We start from the raw sequence: 23976 nt of genomic DNA, 5'->3' as shown, positions 1-23976 counted from the left end.
CACAAACATTATTTTATCATTAATTGTGGTCAAAAAATGTCCGTCGGCTTCCCCCTCTTTGTCCTCCTGGTTTTACATTGTCCATTTAACTGTTAGAGTCTCTGCAAGCTTATCCAAAACTCAGGAACTAATGGAATTGATGAGCAGAAGCAGGTGCATGTTTGGAGCATTCATTTTCTTTGTCTTATGGCATATCAACCTTTTTGCGAATTATTTAATGAAAAAAAAAAATGCCTTTTTAAAACAGCTCATTAAAGACGAGACTGCTTATATAGCTAGGAGAGAAATGACAGAAGGGAGTCGTATTTTTTGCAAAGGTATTAGAATGTAAATAAACATAATAGAATTGACAGGGTTTGATCTCAATTTGCCTGTTCCGTAGTCTGCATCTGTGTCACATTGCCTCCCTCCAAACAGAATGGGCTTTAAAGAAGAGAAACAAAATGTTTGGTATTGCGGCACAAAATAGGTCAGAAATAGAGGAAAAAAAACAAACAAAAAAAAAATGCCAAAGTGCAAAATGTATATTTTTGTGCTTCCTTACAATCAAAACTGCCACAAATAAAGTCACACTAACATGAAAAAAAATTGTATTATCTATTATATAAAGAGCAGCTGTCTGTTCGTATATCCAGCTAAAACTAAAAAACAAACACCCAAAAAGTTGGTATTTTCTTGGTTGGCGTTGTCCAGGATAAATAATATCTAAAATTCAGAAAAGATTATTCATTCTTTGATCCTAAACTAATGCAGATTTTCATCAGAAGGGTCTCCTTTCCATGTTAAGAATGGCTTTCTAAAATTTTGCAAGTTTGAATTATTTGGAGTTCTCTCCCTTGTTTTCAGCTTGTTTCTAAGATGGCATCCTGATATTATCAGTTAATATTTATTTAGTCACAAAATCTGATTTTATTATTTAAAAATAAAACTACTTGATCAATTCACGTGATTTTTGGAATTCGATATTTTCTTTCCATCATAGATACGTACATCATACAGACTTTTCTTTATTCTTGAATTTTAATACAGTTGGAATTCTGGACAAGCACCAAAAAATAATACAGTGTTTTCATGTAAGTGAGACTTTAAAGAAGCATTGTATTTTTTTGCTAACACATGGAACTACCAGCGGACAGCTCGTTAAGTCATGAGACAAGTGGATATACATGTGTTGCTGGCATGAGGCGGAGGTGAAAATAGTGCCCAAAGGCAATCTCGTCCTTTTCCATAGCTGGCAAGTAAATCAAGAAGTAGCACGTGCTACCTCTTCTGTACTGACTGGGCTTTCTGTTCGACTGTCAGACCGGTTGCCAGAGCCACAAGTTACCGAGGCAGTGAGCGCAAGCAGCCCTAAAGATGACGATGACGAACATGGTGTTGACGATATCAGGCTTTTCATATGGACATTGGACAAAGCCTCGCGTTCAGATATCTGACTGCTGTCCGGGCTTGGTGAAGACGCATGTACGTTGTAGAGAGTGCTACTATCCGCCTTCAGAGCTTGGCATTTTGCTGTTTTACTTATCTCCAAGAGATGGTCGAAGCATTGTGATTTCCGCTTCAAGAGTTCCTTCTTGTGTTCAGCTTCAGCCACACGCCGACGTAATTCTGGGGAGAGAAAGAGAAAATAGTTAAATTTTTTATATCTTGATCTTTTTCCAAACATTTAATGCATATGTCAAAAAAAAAAAAAAAAAAAATGTACAATACTTAAGGAAAAAAAAGAATTACGTTCGTGAGGCAGAGTTATGAGTAGGGCTAGGACAACATATTTTTTCATTGATTTGACTCTTAAGTATATACCCATCGATATCTTCTTTTTTTTTTTACAAAGGAGTAACCATTTATTAAGACCAAGAGGCCACTCAAGGATAAGGGTTAATGAGTGTATGGTAGACAATGGGACAATATTGTAATAATCGTAAATTTAGTAAATTAGATTACTTAAGAGACGGCTCATCAAAAACTTGTTTACTGTGGACTTGAAGATGACCATATTGTAGTCAGCTAAAAAGCAGGGAAACAGAAGAGAGTTCCATGGGCGCACAGTTCTAAGAAAGAAGCTTTGTTTATGGAATCTATGTTTAGGTTTAGGCACAGATAAAGAGTAGGGGAATTTATTGATAATGGTTTTAGCTAGACAAGTATTTTTCATGAAAGTTTGGCAAGGGGGAACCATAAACTGAAGCTCAGATGAGTACTTGCTATGAAAATAATAACAGAGCAGAGACAAACTCCCAATGTCTCTTCTGTGGGAAAGAGATTGCAGAGAAAGCGGCATCCCTTACTAGGCTACAAAGTCAATTTCATATGTTTTTATATAGAGTGATGTGGTTCTTAGTTAATTAACTGTGTCTAACTGCGTTGATTTAGGACAACAGAATATTGACAGTCGAGTATATACTCAAGTGTCAATATTCTGTTGTCCTAGCCCTAGTCATCAATTTTTGCAAAATTCACTCTGCAAGAACCCATGGCGTAACAGATAAAGTACTAAGTAAATTTCACTTTTAAGTGACACTTTTCTGGAGATTGAAGGTTCAATCCTCAGCGTAAGCAATACTAAGAATACAATTGCAAATTACCTAAGATTTCTATGTGGTTATGGCTGATGGAATGAGAGCATGCTACCCTCATGAATAAAGGTTCTCTTCAAAATTCTGTGAACATTTTGAGTTCATCAGAAAGATTCCGGAGTTCAAACAGATACATGTGAAGGTCAAAGGTTACATGGATTAAAACATTATGAGAATAGCAGAAGATGAGAGCAAAAGTCTGAATAATCAAAATTACACAAATTATCAATCTTCATTGCAATAATTCAGAAACAAGTCAGAGTCAGATTTTAAAAGAGAGTCAGGATTTTTCAACTGACTTCCTCCCCCTTCTCCTCCCTCTTCGAGTTTGGAGTGAGCATTATTTTTTTTTTATTATTGTTAATTTTTTTTTACATAAATCAAACCTAGTTGTTTTTTTTTTTTATTTTTTGTAGTTAACTACTAACCATATAGATATTTCGTATCATTTGATAATTCTACTGTATACGGAAGAGGAAGGAGGATATCCGAAGAAAGTACCATACTCTCTATTTCAATATGTTGTATGACAGCTAGATTGCTCCTGTCGTATTGGATATGTCACAGAAGTATAAATAATAGTGACATTCCTTCGATGCCTATCCCAGTGCTCAACAGAATATGTAGCCTGTATCACAGAAGACAGGGTTGGAGTCTGATAGCCATTTATGTACTTGGATAAAGTGTGCTTAACTGATATTGCTAACCAGTCACTTCTCCAAGTATAACAGAATTGCCATTGATATATTTAATCCATCTTATAATTATCAAAAAATAAATCTTGTGGACTACTTATTGTAGGAAAATGCAATCATTTGTAAGTCTTAAGTTTTCTTTTCTTCATCCAATTTTGTATTTAGGGCACTGCAAGTGTCCCAGACTTTGGAATAGGCAACACAGGGCAATATCTCACACCTGCCATTCATGCAGTTTGTCCCAAAGACTTGACATCAATTAGATTGCATACAGTATGCAGTTATATATGTTCAAACAATGCCGTTCTGCCTTGCTACCTTGTGCCAGGAATATCCGAAGGGTTGGCAAAAGAGGTGGCACACAGTATATGGGGCTGAATGCCCAGTGCATATTACATCCATAATCTCACCAATACCAAGTTTTTGACAAAGCACAATTAATAGGATCTTTTTTTTTTGTCTTTTCATGGAGGTCACCACTTATCAAGGCCCGGAAGCCACTTGGGGATAAGGGTTATTGCGTGTATAGTATTCAATGGGATAGTATCGTAGTAATCGTTAGTATTGGAGATTTGATAAAGTGTCTTACTTAAGGGGTGGTTCATCAGGAATTTGTTTATGTTGGACTTGAAGACATCCAAGTTGTAGTCAGGTAGGAAACAGGCAAACAGAAGAGAGCTCCAGTCGTGCACTTATGGAATCTACGCTTTGATTTAGGCACAGATAAAGAGAGGGAAAAACTAACGACAGTGGCCTCAGCCAGACGGGTGTTTATTGTGAAAGATTAGTGAGGGGGGGACCAGAGATTGGAGCTCAGACGAGCACTTGCCATGGAAATAACGATAAAACAAAAACAGGCTCGCAACATCTATTCTGTGAGAGAGAAGTTGCAGGGAAGAGAAAAGGGCATCCCCAACTAAGCCATGAAGTCTATTTTGTCAAGCCAAGACACAATAGGCTGGTTTTAACAGCTCTTGCCCAGATGTGGCAGCAGTACTCCAGCCTTGGACATACTTGGCTTTTATACAGATAGAGAATTGCATCAGTAGTGAGATATCTTCTGGAGTGGTAGAAGGATCCCACCATCTTCCCAGTGACCTTGGCAACAGACTGGAGGTACGTGTTCCATTTCAGATCAGGAGTAAAGGTCAAACCCAGAAGCTTGTCAAAACATGGAGCCTCCCCAAGACGAGAACTATCCATTTCAACTGATGCCAGACGGGGATCAGAGCGTTGATGATGTAAAGATAGGAGCTTGGTTTTAGATGCATTAAAAGTAACCAGCCACATCTTCCCCCACTGTACCACGCGCTCAAAATCAGAGGAGAGAGAATCAGAGAGAACGTGGTCATTTACAGCCTTTGATGTTTTGCTGTAGATGGTCGTGTCATCAGCATAGATGTCAACGAATGATTTAAATATGTTTTGGGAGATCATTGATGTAAATCAAGAAGAGAGTTGGGCCCAGGATGAACCCCTGAGGGACTCCAGCATAAATACTGTGGGCCTCTGATTTCTGCCCATCAACCACTACTCTTATGAGCCTATCAGAGAGAAATGATTCAATAATTGAGAAAACATTTCCAGTTATACCGTAGCCGGAAATTTTGTCGAAGGTCTTTGATATGTGAAGAGCAATTGCCCTAGAAAGGATGCCTTTGTCGAGAGATTCACTAATCCAAAACGGAAACCATATTGCATGTCACTAAGAAGATTGTTTCTGTTAAGGTGGTTGACTACTTCTTTATTTAATATGCATTCCAACAACTTACTCATGACACACAGGAGACTTATTGGTCTGTAATGAGAGGGAGATGACTTATCACCTGAATTCTTAAATACAGGGCATACTGATGAGGTTTTCTAGGGTGTTAGAAAGCACTTCTCCTTAAGGCAATGCTTAAATAGTTTTGCGAGTATAGGGGCAAGTTCTGGTTGAAGCTTTTTCAACTGGAATTAATTGGAATGCCGTCAGGGCCAGTTGCTTTAATGGAATCAACGTTCTTAATTAGCTTGGCAACCTCATGCACAGATAATTGTATGTTGCATAGCGTGTTGTCTGTTATAGGAGGAAATACGGGGAGTTGGTGGCCTTCGTCGCATAGAGTAGAATTAGTTGCAAAGTTCTTGGCAAATAGTTTGGCCTTGTCTGATGCTGATGAGATGACCTCAGGTCCATTGATGATGGTTGGGATAGAACGCACGCTTCTGTTCAGGATCCTGTTTGCTATTTGCCAAAACTGGTGAGAACCAAGCTATTGCTCAGCTACTTTGGATTTAATGGACTGAGCATATAACCACGTCACCCAAGTGACACCAATATCAAATGACACCAATATCAAATGACACCAATATCAAATAGAACTCCATGTAAACAACAGCCCGTCATCTATGACATAATGTGGATAAACTAGCAAGCAACCAACAAGACCACTAAACTTCTTGCAGATGCATCGTTTATTCTGAGAGAATTTAGTGTACTTTATATTCACATTTCTGTGACAGACAGCACTAGGAAACTTGCCAGGGTCTTGAAGGACGGCAGGAACCAAAGAAAGATTATTGCAAAATAAATATCAATCTAAAATTTTATACTAACCAGATAACATCAAGATTTGGTTTGTCTGTTTAATGGCCTATCAACTCTTTTTGGAGTTATTTAATGCTGGTGAACATTTCACATGATAGAACACAAACTCATATATTAGTCTTTAGTATCGACAAATCAGGGTTTTTTTTAAACATGCCTTTTTCTGATGTACTTCTCAACCTCCTACAAGACTCTGGCAGATTTCAATGTGCTATCTTCACGAGAGATTTGATCGTAATGAGAAGCTAGGGAGACACTATGGATCTAGCTTCAAATCGAAATTGATGGAATATTTTGATTGCCTCATACATCGCATGACATGGCAGTTCCCAAGTTCAAGTCTAACACAAATTGCTATTTTATTTCTTTAGTGGGATGAGGGAGTGCAGGTTCATACCATCGCCAATAATATTAATTTTAAATGACAAGTATCTGATGTGTTAATCTCTCAGAAATATATAGATAGCTAGATATAAAATATATAAGTTTGAGATTCATTAAAGAAGTAAATTGAAGGCTTTAAAAAAATCTACTTTGATCTTTTTAAACTTTTGTAAATCTTAGCATGTTTATCGGCAAAAACATTAATTATAGGTCTAACAATTTGAAAAAAAATATATGCATATACATATATAGATTCTTCAGACTACTGTTCTTATCTAGTGTTTTTTCACAACATTTCGGTTGATATAATCTTCGACTTTATTCAGGTATATCTTGTCGAACTCAGGAATCTGCACAGAATTTCAAAGGAAACTTTATTTAATCCATGGATGTAGCAGTTTCTCATTTCATCAGCCATGACTGAGTAGAAATCCTAAGTAATTCATAATAGTATTTTTGAGTGCCACCCACACTAAGGATTGAACCTTCAACCTCCAGATGTGTGTCTTTACAACTGAATTTTACAAGTACTTTAACTGCTATGCCATAGGTTCTTGCTATAAAGACTATAAAGTCTTATTAAAGTTTTAAATATTTTAACGATAACAGTTTGCTTTGTTTGAAATAGAAATGCCTAATCATTCGAACATTTTATTCAACATAAAAGACAAAATAAAATTTAAATGAAATTAAAATTTATTAAAATTTACTCTCAAGTCAATTTTTTCAGTTACTTTTTGATTCTCTGGCTATAAAATTTGTATTCATATTTTTTTCTTTACATTTATTTAAGTAAGAATTAAAGAGCAAAATGTAAGAAGAAAATTCTATGTAGGCATTACATGTTTTTTTTTTGTCGTTTTTTGTAAAATATTAATAAATTAAGAATTATTTAGAGTTAAAATCTAGTTAGTATTATGCATGTAACTTGGGAAAAACACTCTTGAAATGTATCAACTTTATGCAGATAAGCAAAATTAAAACAAGATGGCGACCAAATTTAAGTTGATATCATGTGATTTCGCTTATTTACGTAATGTTGATATATTTCAAACATGCTTTTCTAAAATTACATGCATATTACTAAGTGAATTTTAACTCAAAACGATTCCCTATTTAATAATACTTAATAACAACTACACAAAACCATCAGAAATGCCTACACAGAAGTTTTTCTGCCATTTTTCTCTGGCCACGATTTTAACACTTACCTTTGTATTAAACTTTAATTACCAAATATTTCCCCATATTAGTAAACCATAGAAATCTATTTGTACTACATGTATTTGGTAATAATAGTCCAACAAGCAAGTTAACATTATCAGTTCTACTATTGATTTTAGACTATCAATTAAATCTAATTATATATATATATATAATTATTTCTAATAAACATTTTTCATTAACCACATAAACACGTTTCATTTTAACAAAAAATCAGTGTGGCTAGATATAACTGTATCACCAGTCACAGGATTTGAACCCGATTGGTTACCTTTGACTTCTATATGACATCTTTGCTTCCACAGCCACTGAGGTAGCTACATGACAAAGAAAAAGAACTGCTCCTATTCATTAAACGGACAGAGTCAGCCTCTGTAAAGTGTTTGACGAACCAAGGGGAGATAACTTTGCAATGTTATATGTATGAGAAAAATACCCGTACTAAGAAGATTAATTCCCCAAACAGAACAGTTTTGAATCACTTTTATGTTACCTTATGAAGATTAAAACCAAAATACCATGATACTAAACCTTATGTTTAGAATCCTTATTCTAATTTTGATCAAAGCCATTACATGATTTTGTTTCTGCTTCTGCCGCCCTTACATTAACAAAAGACAGCATATACGTACACTGTTTACTAAACTCGCAGTTCACACATATATGCTTACACTTGTTAAACAAAGCCAAACATATATATATATATATATATATATATATATATATATATATATATATATATATATATACACACACGCACTGTCTATAATTACCTATTGAACTTACACATACTGTTACACAAATATTTACATATAAAAACAGACATATATACATACACTTCTTACATGCATTTAACTTTTCAAATTTAGATATGGACGATTAACAGAAAATATTTTTCATACCTTTGAACATATTTCACTTTCTGTTTCACTCGACTGAAGTAGAAATTCTCAGAAATCAAAGGGGCCTCTCGAGACTAACACTTGGTCTCTATACGAGATATATAGATGTTCGAATATTCCAGTAAAGTTCTCCTTTATTTCTCAAACATTGAGTTTGTAAAGAAGTTGAAAAGATTATTTCCCTCTCTCCAATTGAACATTTAAATATGTTACAGTATATCTTTATTGTGATCTCTAGTAGGCATTCAAGTTCTCTCTAATAGGCATTATATCTTTGATGTGTATGTGTCTTAATCATGTTTTTACCTCCTAAACAACCATTTTTCCCATTTCTGCATTTTTAACATTTTAATTTTAGAGTTGGTCCAAAGATGTGATCATAACATTTCATTCATGTCACGAGCTACACTTCAGATTTAATATGCATAAATATTACGTTTTTATAATTTTTACTTTTCAAGAGAGACATTGAACATTCTCGTTATTTTTTTTCTATTTTAATTTTCAAAATAAACAAATAAAAAAATGTACAAACTTTGTTACCTTCCATCTCTTTATCAAGTTTATCTTTCTGTTTCTCCATGTCTGTCTTGTGAGCTGCTAATCGATATTTGAGCTTTGCGGACAGGCCCAATTCATTCACAACTCTTGATACTTTACGGACTTCTACAAGGTAAAAATTAAATAATAGATATTACAAAAGTACAAGAAAATAAGAAAAATACATAAAATAGTTGTGTTTATTCAAAACCCAGAAGTTAAGAACATGATTATATTAGAAAAAAAATTAAATCTTCATAATTACATAGCAAGGCAGTAGAATTATGTTATAATGGTGGTATTGTAAAATCAATGAAATTAAACGATGTAGAGCCTGATCAGTACTAAATGGCTAACCATTTGTGAATACCAGATGTTATATGTGCAAAATGTAATGTCAAATCAAGTCTCTTAACAATGTTCATATCTTTCAATGTGAAAAAACACATTATATATATATGTTTGTACTGTTTTGTTTGTTTGTACAATTATTCTCATCTTGAATATTATTGGCACAATGTTTCAGTCATTGAAACCAACAGCCTTCGTCAGGTGTAAACTCAATGTTTTTTCTTTTCTACTAAGGAAAAGGGGTTAGCTCTGTATTGTAAGAAATCGCACAGTGAGTTTGAGGGTGTGTACATAAATTATAAGAAAGGTCAATTTTCAGAGGTCATTTGGGTACTTTTTTAAGACTTTTTTTATGATTTGATTTTTAGCTGAATCCTTATGATAATTGTCAATATTAGTAAAAAAAATTGTTTTACAAAACCGTGTATAGACAATTTACATGTTTTCGTTTTCTTTATTTTTTTTCTGGAAAACACAGTGCAAGGGAGGCGATTCTAAGAAAAAAAGTTTTTTTTTTGGGGGGGGGGGTAGATTATTACAATTGCCCAAACAATCAAAACAATACAAACATTCATACCTCATCTCAAAAATTCAGAACTACATTATATATGTTTGTGCAAAACAAACAAAAATTACATATAGCAAATTTAAATGTAAAAATTGTAATCTTTTTAATATCTACATATATTATGTAAACAAATAAAAATAATGTGGGTATAGTCAGCTAACAGACTTCCTAACTTCCGATGTGGCTGCTACTGGAAGTGGTGACAAAGCAAATCAGATCCTTCACATTTTTCTCTCACGCCTATATCTTCCCTGTGCATGTACTCTTTTTCTTATTATGTTTTTCTGATCATTCTTCTTTTATTTAATAATCATTGAAAAGTTTTTTCTGTCTTATTTTAATTAAGAACTAGCGGGGGGGGGGGGGGCCCCAGGTGTAACATAGACTTAAATATGATATTTTAATTTGTCCAGATTTCGTATATATTATTAAACAGTCGTGATTTCAAAAGTAAAAAGAAAGTATTTAGGTGCCATCAGTTAGAATCAAAACCGAAACTATAGCATTCAAAGCTGGTGATGTTACCACTGTACCAACGTGACACGTATATGAACTGATTAAAAATTAAAAATAAACGAAGATGAATGTACAAAATGTATAACAATTTTTTTCAATTTTGACCCATTTTTGACTATTTGAAAACAATTTTAACTGGATAAAAACCCATAAAAAAACGGTCCATAAAAATCCAATCATTTAAGGCCCCTAGCACCGCTCTGTGACTTTTAGTTTCGGAGAAGATAGAGTTTGAAAATATGAAGACAGACAGACATATAACCTTTTATATATTAGATTATTGAAATTAGTTTGTTTGTTTTTTTTTTTATCAAAAACACTTTTTTCCACTTCTTTAAAAAATTATTGAAAACAATTTTTTAAAATCTTTTAAAACTATTTTGAGAATATTATTTATTGGATACGTTTTTATGATGTTTGAAAATTTGTTATTTTGATTTCAATAATTTTATTTTTATACATTCATAAATATATTTATCATAGATTCAAATAAAAACTTTAATTTTAAAAATTAAAAAAAGCATATTTTTATAATTTCATAAACATATTTCTTATAAAATTTTAAAAAAAATAAAAAAATTTATTTTTTAATTTTGTTATTAAAAGTTCAAATAAAGACCAATTGTGTTATTTTTATCTGTACAATTTTGTTAATTTTTATTGTATATTTTTCAGTAATGTCCTTTCTTATATTTTATTTCAATAAATCGCTTCACAATAGAAATACTGAAGAACAATAAAAGTGAGGAAACTGATTTGCCTTGTCACCGCTTCCGGTAGCAGACACACCAGAAGTTAGGATGTACATTAGCTGACTATAACCACCACATTCAATAGTTTTTTTGTTTTGTTTTTAACCCTGGTATCATTAGAAACCATTGGTTTTATTATTAATCATAGCATTATTTTTTTTTTTATGAATCATTTATTGAGTTTAAATAAAAACAAATTTTTTTATGCTTTTTTAACAACTCTGTCAGAGGTGTGTTGAGGCTCACAAAATTTCTGCAGGGTCTTCTGTAATATCCTGCCATGCCTAAGAATCGCCTCCAGCTCCTGACATTTCTTAGCACTGGATAATTTTCTATTTCTTGTATTTTGGCCTTTATCAGAATAATTCTTCTGTGCCCATTATGTGTCCTAAATATTTCACCTCACCTCGGCAGAATTCAGTTTTAAACAAGTTTATAGTTAATTCTGCCATTCTCAATCTCTGAAATACTTTCTGTATGTTCTGCTCATGGCATATTACGTCATGTCATCAACATATGTATTCACATTTACCACACCAGCAAGGCATGCATTCATTAATCTCACAAATGTTGATTGGGAATTTCTCTTCCCCAATGACATTACTCGATACTGGTATGCTCCCCCAAGACTCACAAATGCTGATATTTGCTTGGCCTGCTCTGTTAAGATTACTACCACTTTTTTTATAAATTATTTATTGAACTTAAATATAAAACAGAAATTTTAAGAATTCAGGTAAAAATATTAAATTTTGTTAAATTATTTAAATAAAAAATAAATTAAAAAAGTCAGGTGAATTAAAGTTTGTTATTATTCAGATTACTGTTCTCGGGTTAGGATTACATTTGAAAATCCGTACAGATCCCGAGTATGGTAACATGTACCTCAATAAAGTTCAAAGGTTACATCAACCGAAACATTGTGAGATGAGAATAATGGTTCAAATAATCCAAATTATGAATCCTCAGCTCAAAAATTCTGAAATATAAATTTTGTTATTAAACATTAAATAATTAGAATTAAACAGAATATTCTCTTCTCTCTCTCTCCTCCACCTTCATTTTATTCTCTTATTTGCTGTTGTAAAGGATCTGACCATTTTTAGACGCTTAGAATTCCCAGTCTTCAAGCTTAGCAGTCTTGAGGATTGATTTCTTTCAAATTCTATTGTTAATGGCTTATATCAACAAGTTTTTGTGGATTTTCCACCTTTTCTCTAGCATTCCACCTCTGCATTTTCTTACCCAAGAGTCACTTTCTGTCTATTTGTGGCCAAACCAACATAGCTGACTATTTTTCAGGAGTTCATCAAAATTTGACATATTCTGCTTTATCAAAAGAGTATCTGAGTTGATATGTCGGTCTGATTTAACCCAACATTGCATATAGATTTAATCATTGTTGTTATTATGCTGTAGATGGGTGTGTGAGGACTGGATGGGGGTCCAACACTCATCTCTATACAGCATCACGCTCCCAACACAGCTACCATTACGAATTTATTTAAATATGAAAAAAAAACATTAGTAAATTATTTTACATTTATTCTGAGATAAAGTATTGTGTTTGATGTTATTAAGATATTTCAGACAATTGAACATATTTTGGTTGTCATCATTTTCACAATATTTCAATTTTGTGTACTTTTATAAGATACGTCAGAGAAACAGATAGTTTAGGATAAAACACTTAAAAACTAGACTTTATTAGAAATAATTTTTTTTTAATAATAAAATGTCAAAAAATTATTGTAGTACAATTTAGTTATAGAATTTGTAAAATGCAATTTTGATATGAACGTTTTTTTTTGTATGTCAATTAACAGGTAATGGGTAATGAGGATTCAGAGATTTCTACAAAATAAGGGAGGTAATTTATAAGAAATTTGAAAACAAAATGATATAAGAGAAAAAAGTTGTCTCAAAATTGAAACAAAGAAATGCTAATGTAGGTTTGATGCTTATGGTTTTAAAACACAAACAGAAAGTAAAAAAATATCAAGACTTAAACAGGACATTAGTTTATGCAACCATGGCAACAGTACCGCTTATCTGACTCTCATTAAGGACGTATTCCAAAAATTATTTACATAACGGAGAAATTGTTGCAGTGTGATCAAATGTTAAATACTCCAAGCTGTTCTTGATTTATAACGAACAACAGCCTTTAGATGTATTGATACTTGTACAGTTTAATCAAGACATTAAAAAATGAAAATATCAAAAAAAAAAAAAAAAAAAAAAAAAAGGTTACATTGTACGTATCCATTATGGAACAAAGTTCTCTGAAAAAAAATTTCACTTAATTTCATAAAGTAGTTTGTTTTTTTTTACAGCAAAAAAAAAAACAATTTGTTATGATACCGAGCAAAAGGTTCGATTTTTAGGAAGAAAAGCTAGTATTAAAGATGGGGAGGGAGTGTCGGTGCTTTACTTTAAGTTATCTCCCCATAGTGTGTTCAAAAAATTCAAAGATGGCCGATTTCAATGCGCTCTCATAAAAACGTGTTTTCCCGCTGTAAAAAAAAAAACAAAAAAACTACTCAATCAAATTAAGTGAAATTTTTTTTCGGAGACCTTCAGTCCAATACGGATACGTGTCGTACAATACCACCTTTTTTCGACATTATCATTTTTTAATGGCTTGATTAAACTGTACAAGTACGGATGTATTTATTATTTTCTTCATATCTCAAATTGACAACGGCACAACAATTAAAGAAAAACCACGAGTCATGCACAAAATAATTCTGAGATAAAGTATAACAACAATGTGTATTTTAACTTTATTTTTTAACTTGCATTGTTTTAATTTTATAATTTGAGGATGAGTATATCTTTCAACTATACTACATTTTCTGGCCTCCTTCAAATACCTTTGTGGACGTTCATAATGTTCTGAGGAATTTATAACAGTTTGACAATCTCAGTTAGGAAGGTGTGTGCATGTTGCAGAGCAGTGATATATTAGAGGCGATCTCAGTAAAAATGTTTTAGAGGCAATGGATCTGGAAGGCCTCTGTTCAGCATTAATAGTCAAAGAGTCAGATAGAAAATCATAGAATGCTTTATACTTCCTTTTTTACTGATAAAATCCAGTTTTTTTATTAAGATTTATTTTAAAATATAAAATACATCCCACTGGGTCAATTAGTACATTGTATATTAAATAGCTGAAAAAAAAAATGAAGAAAGAGACAGGCTCAACAGTATTAAAGTTTTAATCAACTACAACAGAATCAATGGACAAAATTTCCACTATATGATGTTGTGATACCTTTTGACACATCAAATCAAAAGTTTTTTCACAATTTCTTTTCTCTTTATATCATATAATTATTTATGTCATTTCCCCCTTAAACCATTTATCTAGTCCCTCTTTATTTCATTTCCACCCTCTTCTCACAGTAAAATAGTGCATTTGGAGCTGTGCTTATGTGCAGATTTTAATGTTGAGTTAGTATTTAGGAATTACAAGTTTCAAACATAAATTGTGTATACTAAACTGGGTATCTAACAATATCAGATACAAAAAATAAGTATTAACATCAGAGTTATTTATTTTAAAATATGCGTTGATAAAGTTCTCAAAACATTACATACAGACTTAATGTTTCTAACAAAACATAACATTTTATTTATACACAGATTGACACAGCAACATATTCTGGTTGATAAGTTACCTGCTCAATTATATACTGATTTACCTCCCTTAGTGTTACACAATATACATTTATATTTTAAAAACAGACATTATTATAAAGATTGCAAGTAGTTATTGTTGTTAATTTTGATAACCTATAACATAAGGCATGCTAAATCTTGTATGATTTTACCTAAAATTTCTGGAGGCTCTAGATGTCTATTATTAGTAGCAATATTATTATATGTATAATGATAGTTTGCTTCTATGCTATTTGGGGCCATTCATAAAGAGAAAAGTCTGATTTCTCTTAAATAATTGCTTGTATAGATCAATGACAATAACGTCTTTATAAAAAATGTTACAAAAGAGTTTGAAAAGCTTACCATCAAGCTGACAATTGTTCCGAATTAAATTAACTTTTAGGTTATCCAATGTGGTCTTGATTTCTCGGAAGATTTCATCTGCAAGTCCCAATTCGATAATGCCTTTCCAGAATAATTGGCTCTCTTGAAGCATAAAATAGAAATAAAAAGAATTTATAATATATATATATATATATATATATATATATATATGTATATATACACACACTTTATTTAATCAAAATATATAACAAAATATTAAATAAGAGCAATGAAAACAATAACAAAATAAATAATAAAAAGTGAAGAACATGACAAAAATAAAACTAACACAAAGGACAAAAATGTAACTATTAGAAATAAAATTAATTATTATTATAAACCAAACCCAAACAACAACAACCCTAATAGAAATAAAAATACTCATAATGAACAAGACCACAATATTTCCAAAAGAAAACCCGAATAACAAGAAATATTACCTAGGTATGACTTCCTTAGATTTCAAAACCAGGTATTATGACCTTAAAAGTATGTTAAAAAACAAAAAACAGAATGAAAACAGTACTAGGAAACAAATACTGGAAACTCAAAGAAAGTGGTCATTTGCAAATAGTCAAATGGAAAATAGTAAGACAAGCAAGTACATGTAGGGACCTAGACGATCCATGTAGATTAAGCCTGAACGAAAAATTTGCTATCCTATTCTTTAAAGAGCCCCAACATCTATTAAGCTATAGGAGAGAAATAGTGAACAACTGTGTGCACAGGATAAACTTTACTCTAGGATAGCGATACAAAATAATTTTAAATTGACAATAGAAAATAAAAATAAGCATACGTATACATAAATTATCATAGGATAGTGATACAAAATAATTTTAAATTGACAATAGAAAATAAAAATAAGCATACATATACATAAATTATCATAGGATAGCGATACAAAATAATTTTACATTGACAATAACAATAGAAAATACATAAATACGTAAATAAAATAATAAAATAAAATGAACATACATATTCATAAATAATTTTATAAAAAAAACTAATATAATATTCAAAGTATAAACCAAAACACAAAATAACATATTTAAAACTACACCTAGGTTGAAAATAGGTCAGTATTAATGCTGGAGTCCCTCAGGGGTCCATACTGGGCCCAACTCTCTTCCTGATCTACATAAATGATCTCCCAAAACACATACTAAAATCTTTCATTGACATCTATGCTGATGACACGACCATCTATGGCAACACATCAAAGGCCGTAAATGATGTTCTATCTGATTCTCTCTCCTCTGATCTTGAGCGTGTGGTACAGTGGGGAAAGAGGTGGCTGGTTACCTTTAATGCATCTAAGACCAAGCTCCTATCTTTACATCATAAACGCTCTGATCCCCATCTGGCATCAATTGAAATGGATGGCTCTCGTCTAAGGGAGGCCCCAGGCTTTGATAAGCTCCTGGGTTTGACCTTTACACCTGATCTTAAATGGAACACATACATCAAGTCTGTGGCCAAGGTCGCTGGGAAAATGGTGGGATCCTTCTACCGCTCCAGAAGATATCTGCTGCCACATCTGGGCGGGGGCTGCTAAAAACAGCCTATCCTGCCTTGACAGAGTACAAAATAGACTTCATGGCTTAGTGGGGGATGCCCTTTTCTCTACCCTGCAATCTCTTTCCCACAGAAGAAACGTAGCAAACCTGTCATTGTTTTATTATTATTTCCATGGCAGGTGCTCGTCTGAGCTCCATTCTCTGGTCCTCCCCTCGCTAATCTTTCTCAAAAAACACCCGACTAGCTGAAACCACCGTCAATAATTTTTCCCACTCCCTATCTGTGCCTAAATCAAAACGAAGATACCATGAACAAAGCTTCTTTCTTAGAACTGCACGCCTGTGAAACTCTGTTCCGCTTGCCTGTTTCCCTCCCGACTTCAACCTGGATGTCTTCAAGTCCAACACAAACAAATTCCTGATGAACCGCCCCCCTCCTAAGTAATGACACCTTACCAATTCTCCAATACTATTGCTACACTATCCCTTTGATTACTGTACACACAATAACCCTTATCCCTGAGTGGCCATTGGGCCTTGATAAGTGGTGAACTCCATGTAAAAAAAAAAAAAAGAAGCTTACTAAGCACAAAGGATATCTACTCTTCCCATAAAAAACACACAAAAGAAAAAGGGTGAACCTTAGGTCAACTGTACCTTTGTCCTGTAAGTGCCCACCCATTGGCTGTTTAGGATGAGTGCAGTTACAACCAAGAAGCTGATTGGCTAACTAGAAAATTCAATACCATGTGTGTATATAAAAATGCATGATAACCGCAACTTTTTGTATAAGCCTGATGAATTCTTACAAGGATGAAACAGAATATTCTGTGTAGCTTAATTGCTATATATATAAACAAACATCTTATGTATATATTAATATATTTTTATATATTTTTAAAAAACTAACAAATAAAAATAGATTATGAGCAAATAAGAATGCAAATCTACAAATAATATATAAATAAAAAGGGGGGTGACGGTAATAAGTAGTATAATGGATTCATTCAAACCATATAAATACAGCAGATTTGTAAATAAAAAAAAATACTTTCCTTTTTGGAGGCAAAGATGAATGACACAGGTAAGAAAGAAAAAAGGGGGGGGATAACATGAATAGGTTAACCTAATTAATCTAGAGCAACAAAACTTTGTCTAATATCCAGAACATTGTTCTTTTGTTTACGGGAAGTGGTGTTTGATCAACACTGCTGGGGAGCCATGATTTAATATACTGTTTTGCTTTTAAATCATTAAAACAGTGTTTAATGGTAAACAACTGATGATACCTGAAAACGTAGGACTATTGTGAATTCTAGAAAGCAAGTTGAATCAGCGATTGTAGGAGATTAAACAATTTTCCAATGAAAGGTTAAAAAAAAAAGAAAAAAAAAGAATTTTTTTTATTTTAATATGGTTTTCAAGGTTAAAAAACTTCCAAGACTATATGCAACTTGGTACATAAAAATATATATTTATAAAATAATTTTGGAGTGAAAATGTTGTCTTATTTGAGTTAAGGAGAAAATGTCTAAAAAAAAAAACAAAAAAAAAAAAACAAATGAAGCATGCATGGTACCCCGTGAGTGCACTGTGAACCAGGCATAAAAAAATGAATAAGTTCAGCATTTGCCCCCTACCTCCCATTTAGCCCCAAAAGTCCCCAGGGGATGTCAAATCCTGGTGAAAATGAACAAACGGTGCAGTTTTAGGCCTTAACATATGTAAATTAGAGTACTGCACCATACAAAAAAGAAATGACTAAGTCCATCATTCCCCCCCCCCATCTAGCCCCCAAGTCCCCAAGGCCTTAACATATTTGAGTTCAGCACCATGCAAATCTGCTAAATAGACATACATAGAACATTTTGGACAAATATGGTAAAATAGTCCCAAAAAATGGAATGTTTTTATTAGCCCAAAAAGAACCCCTTTGGCACACCTAAGAGTTATCGCAAAGTATAGACAAACAAAATTATATAGAAATCAGTTAGTTACAACTTTTAAGGAAGTTTTATAAAAATCCAAGGCATCAATTTTTTTTAATAAGCACAAAAGTGTCAATTTTAGCCATTTTAACCCGAAAGGCACCCCTGGAGGGGCGGGGGGAGCAACCGGAGTTTTCTCCGGAAAATCCATTCTGTTACTTTTTTTTACTCATATCATGTTTAATGCTTGTGAAAAATTTCAAAAAATTCCAAGGCATAGTTATTGAGTTACTGAGAAAAGTGCAGACAGACGAATGGACAAGGGTGAATTTACAGGTCCACCCTCCTTTGTTGTCATGTTTACAAATGTTGTTTTTAATGTGACATTTCAAAATTCCTTTTAGTTTTACCCTAAATAAATATTTGACTAACAATAAATAAAAACATAATTCAATGTATTTTCATCAAAATTATTTAAAAGCAAGACACACACACAGTTACACAAGCTTTTGTCTGATAATTTTATTAATTTAAATATTAACAACAATTTAGATGCATGCATTTATCTAAATTAATGAACTATTAAAAATAGAAGTGACATAATTCTACTCATAGTTTTCATTTCTTTGTGGCCTTCAGACTGTGATCTTCTCAATCTTTTGGCTAGGGAGTCAGATTGCATCTTGTTAAAAGCATGTTAGACAGATGATGAACCCCCTCCTCTCACTCCATACTTTTAAGAGTTTTATGCCTAATTTGTTAAATTAGATTAACATTTTTTTAGCAAATACACAATTTAAAGTGTAGTAGCTGTTCTCTTAGCAGGAAAACTATGTTTTTTGTGCTGTTCTGACGACTATATTGTATGACTACCAAAGTACAGTTATCTCCCATTATTTAGTACATTTTTTTTCTGTCTGTTATTTTTTTTTTTTTTTTTTTTTTTTACATCTGTCTAAATGTCTCAGATTAAAACTTAAAAACACACTCATTCTTGTATTAGGAAATGGGTACACAATTATCTCTCTTCTCACTAAATGTTTCTTTCCATCTGCATTCTGTCTTTTCCTTGACGCTTTTTCATGCCAAATATTTTACCCTGATATAGCCTGACTACATGTCAACTGTGAAAATCAGCTGTCTAACAACATGGGGAGAGTAGGAAAACACAGCACTGAACCGTGGCTTACTCTCGGTGGCTGTGACTGAACAGCCTACTATCCATGTCAAGGCAACAACCAAAATGTTGAGCTGAAGATGATACTGTATCAAAAAGTATCAATTTAGTTTCAATGGCAAGGCAAGGTACTGCATTTAAAAACAAACTCTGCATGTGTATACCACTGGATGTCAGACTGGAAAGTTATGAGTTAGCACCAAAACAGTAAGTGAAATACTCATTAGAAGACAGATGAGCACATTCAAGAAGTTGAGGAAGGAGTATAAGCTGTGCGTGTTCGTATAGATTTATAAAATGGATGATCGATTAGCAGGCATACGGTGTGGCATTTTTGTCCTTGGACTCAAAAGCAAGTTTTGACCATTCTTGTAATGACCTGTTCTCTATTGATTGCAGTGTCAAGTTGGTCTTGTGCAATTCTAGGAAGTTCTCCTTCCCAGGCTTCGCGTTTTTTCTTTGAGAAGGAAGTAGTTTATTGCAAATCGCCTGAAGCAGCATTACTGGGGAATGTCAACAGGACTGCCCAGGTATCTTTTGCAAGGTCAAAATGCTCTTCTCCAATCCCACTTCCTGACCCTAGTGTCACATTTCTCGTAGTTGGAGAAAAATACTTTAACGTGTGTACCACAGTAGGGGTCCAACACAATAAAGGAAACGCAGTTCAATGATTAGTACTCTCTACATAGCTAAGTTAGATGCAGCCGAATCATAAAGTGAACACTCAAGAGTAGAGCACAGCACATACTTTGCCAGATTTTTCTCAGCAACTTTGAAAGCAACTATTATATTTGCTTTAGGGATATGCAAGGAATGCCAGTCAGCAGATCCCATGCCAATTCATTGATATAAAGAAAAAAACTGGAGGTGCAGTTTCCCATGATGAATCTTGGATGAAGAAAGTTTATGTTGTGCCATCATCCTCAGATCCTGTACACGGTCCTAACCACATCGGAGATTGCGTATGAGGTAAAGGTGCCACAAAATGAGGTAAAGGTGCCACAAAATGAGGTAAAGGTGCCACAAAATGAGAGCACCATGAAATTTGGTTGAGGTCTGGTAACTTAAAATCATGTGAAGGCCTTGCATCCCTGCCGCAACATCATCTTGTTGACAGAACATTTCAGGGCTCTACATTGCGAGTGAAACAGTCGCATTTGCGAGTGATTTTTTAAAATGACGATTACAAATAATGAAACGCTTATCTTTTGGCGATTGTATTTCTTTCACCGACAATCTTCCAAACTCACTACTGGGTGAAAAATATCTTTTCAACTTTTTTTTTTTTTTTTTTTTATAAAACGAACAAAGTTAAATTATTTAAACAATAAAAGTTTAATAGGATATACTCTTTTTTTTTTTTTAAACGAAGGCTGTTTAAAAAATATCTGAAGAAATTAGAATGTTTCTACCTTCAGGTATCAACATAAAATTTGTTGTATATTTAGAATTACACTTATTAAAAAAAATACAGAAACAAACTTTGTGTACATAATCATAACAGAACGAAGATGTCATATTCTAAAAATCATGTGGGTTTGGCTAGTAACGTTTTTATTTGGCTAGTAAACGAAAATATTTAGTTCTCAAAGGTCAACTAAAGATAAATTTGTCCATGGAGCCCTGCATTCAGATGCAACAATGTTCATAGAGCAGATGAAAGAGAGTCTGATACGTGATGAAACAGATTCAGAGTTTGACAATTTACTTGAGAAAGAAACAGAAACTAATGCCTCCATAGAAACCCAAACTTTGCACAGGAGCACCCGACAAAAACAATGCCAGGATGTTTCCATTGTGATCATGTTATTACAGAGAAGTTTAATGCGAAGGCAGAGGAACTACAAGATAAGCTGCGATGACTAGCATGTGTATGCTGCAAAGAGATACAGTTGCATGCAGAAGCAAACTTGGAACAGTCCGACTTGATAGTCAAAAATGTGTGATTTATACAAAAAAAATCTTGAACAGTTTCAAATGCTCAAGAAATGGGATGATATTATGATTTGCGATGAGTCTTTGGACAGTATGCCATTAGTGTCATTTGTGTCTCTCATAAGCACAATTTGAGGTTCACATTTTTTTTTCTTTTTTCTTTTTGCTATCTATCTGATATGCATTTCTAGTGCCTAAGCTGTGTTTGAACCGTGGAGCTTGAAGTCATCCTTTCTAATGAAAATACTGCTATATCAATATATATATAAGGAAAAAAACATAATTGCACATGATTACTTTCCTTTAATGTTTATAAATGTAATGAATTTTAAAAAGGAAACATTGTTTTTCTAACTGAAGTAGAACAAATTCACATGATGAAAATAAGAGATCTTAAAAGAAATTAATAGAAAGAAATGCATATAAAAAATGCATACAGTTTAAGGGATTTTGCAGGAAAATACAATGACTCTTAATTAGTAACTCTATAATTTGTTACTTAATAGGATAAAAAATATTCTTTTTTAAATCTTTGAAAAAGAATCTGTTTTGATAATTACCATCAGGTTGTGGTTCCTCAGAGTTATCCAATGTAATAGTCTTGTGTATGACTTCCACATTTGGTTTAATGTCATGATTGTTATTCCACTCATCTCTGTTGTAATATTGACTAATGTACATGTGTTGACTTCCTGATGCTTCCGTGTTGATAATGTTGCTTTCTTCATTGTCATAAACATAATTATTGTCCTTCACGATGATGCCAGTTCCTGCTAGGAGAGAGGAGATGGGTGCCACTGAACCATCATCAAACACCATTGTCTTTAAAGGAGCCCGTGGAACACAACGTCCCGTACACAATTCTTGGTGATTAGTGAAGTCTAGCTGGCCCGATTCAATGTATTTCCTATAGAGAGAGAGAAAATCAATTACAAAGAGATATTTAACCAAATACCGTCTTTATTTTTCTGTGTTTCTTTATAGTCACACCACTAAAAATAAAAAGTCCCCAATTCTTTTTTTTTTTTACTTGGGAGTCACCACTTATCAAGGCCTGAAGGCCACTCAAGGATAAGGGCTAATGAATGTAAAGAGGTAATTTAATAATCGTTAGTGTAAATTGGATAGAATTGGGATTATTTAAGGAGACGGATCAACAAAACCTTGTTTACAGTGGACTTGAAGACTACTATATGGTAATTGGCTGGAAAGCAGGTCAATGGAACAGTGTTTCGGGCAGTTCTAGGAAAGAAGTTTTGTTTATGCAATTTGCATTTAAAATTAAGCACAGTTAGAGAGAGAGGGAAATCATATATAGTGGTTGTAGCTAGTCGAGTGTCTTTTTGTGAAAGGGAGAGCCATAGATTGGAGTTCAGTCGAGCATTTGCCATGAAAATAATGATGGAGCAGAGACAGCTTTGCAACGTCTCTTCTGTGGAAAAGAGGTTACAGGGAAGAGAAAAGGGCATCACCTAAGTTCTGAAGTCGATTTTGAACTATCAAAGCTGGATAGGACACACCGAGCAGCTCCTGCCCAAATGTGCCAACAGTACTCCATCTTAGAGCGTACCTGCCCCTTATACAGATACAGGATTTTTTAAGCGAATGCTCTAACAGTCAAAAACATTTTAAAATCTCCATGCAGTTAAAAAACAAAGTATTTTTCTTTTTTTGTAATTTAACATGTTACAATGATACAGATGTTGCCATGTAGTTGAACTATTATAACTATAGCAACACAAAACACTATTTTGATATTTGGTACTTAATGAATATTATTTTTCTTATGATCCACCCTTTGTAGATTGAGCACTGTGGTAAGTGAAATTCTCAACCATTCCTAGTAAAAAACAAACAAATATAGCACTCATGACTGACGACAGATTAGTTAGAATCACTGACTGTCAACAATCACGGCTCAAAACACTTACATGTCTAGCTACACTGAAGAGCTGTGATAACTGAAACAGTCTGTAGATGAAACATACCTGCATATATGTATCCATAGACAAATATTTCGTCATCTCTACAACTCATTAGTGTGATGCAATAAGACTTAAAACTTGGAGCTCAGTGTTCTACCAACTGGGCTATCAAGTCTGCCACATAGCAAGAGAAATTATAGAAATTATATATATATATATATATATATATATATATATATATATATATATATATATATGTATGTGCAGTTGTTTTGTCCCCTCTGCACCAAGATATCACAGAGCTATAAACACAGACACCACACACATAATTCCAATATGG

The 23976-nt window shown here is 33.1% G+C and overlaps 1 protein-coding gene across 1 annotated transcript in view; it reads right to left on the bottom strand.

Annotated features, from left to right (window-relative positions):
* Positions 1–509: 509 nt before the first annotated feature.
* LOC145294068 (glucocorticoid modulatory element-binding protein 1-like) overlaps positions 510–23976 on the bottom strand; it is a 38917-nt gene continuing 15450 nt past the window's right edge. The window contains exons 3-6 of the mRNA XM_080141069.1: positions 22272–22618; positions 15128–15250; positions 8915–9037; positions 510–1608 (exon numbers count right to left, since the gene is read on the bottom strand). Of these exons, the coding sequence (XP_079997195.1) occupies positions 1244–1608; positions 8915–9037; positions 15128–15250; positions 22272–22618 (958 nt within the window). The 3' untranslated portion in view covers positions 510–1243. The remainder of the gene's footprint in view (positions 1609–8914; positions 9038–15127; positions 15251–22271; positions 22619–23976) is intronic.

Source organism: Euprymna scolopes, chromosome 15 (assembly GCF_053919585.1).
Source record: "Euprymna scolopes isolate OS-2025 chromosome 15, ASM5391958v1, whole genome shotgun sequence".
NCBI classification, from domain to species: Eukaryota; Metazoa; Mollusca; class Cephalopoda; order Sepiida; family Sepiolidae; genus Euprymna; species Euprymna scolopes.
Note: the sequence above shows the minus strand (reverse complement) of the source record. Positions and strands in the feature narration are given on the sequence as shown.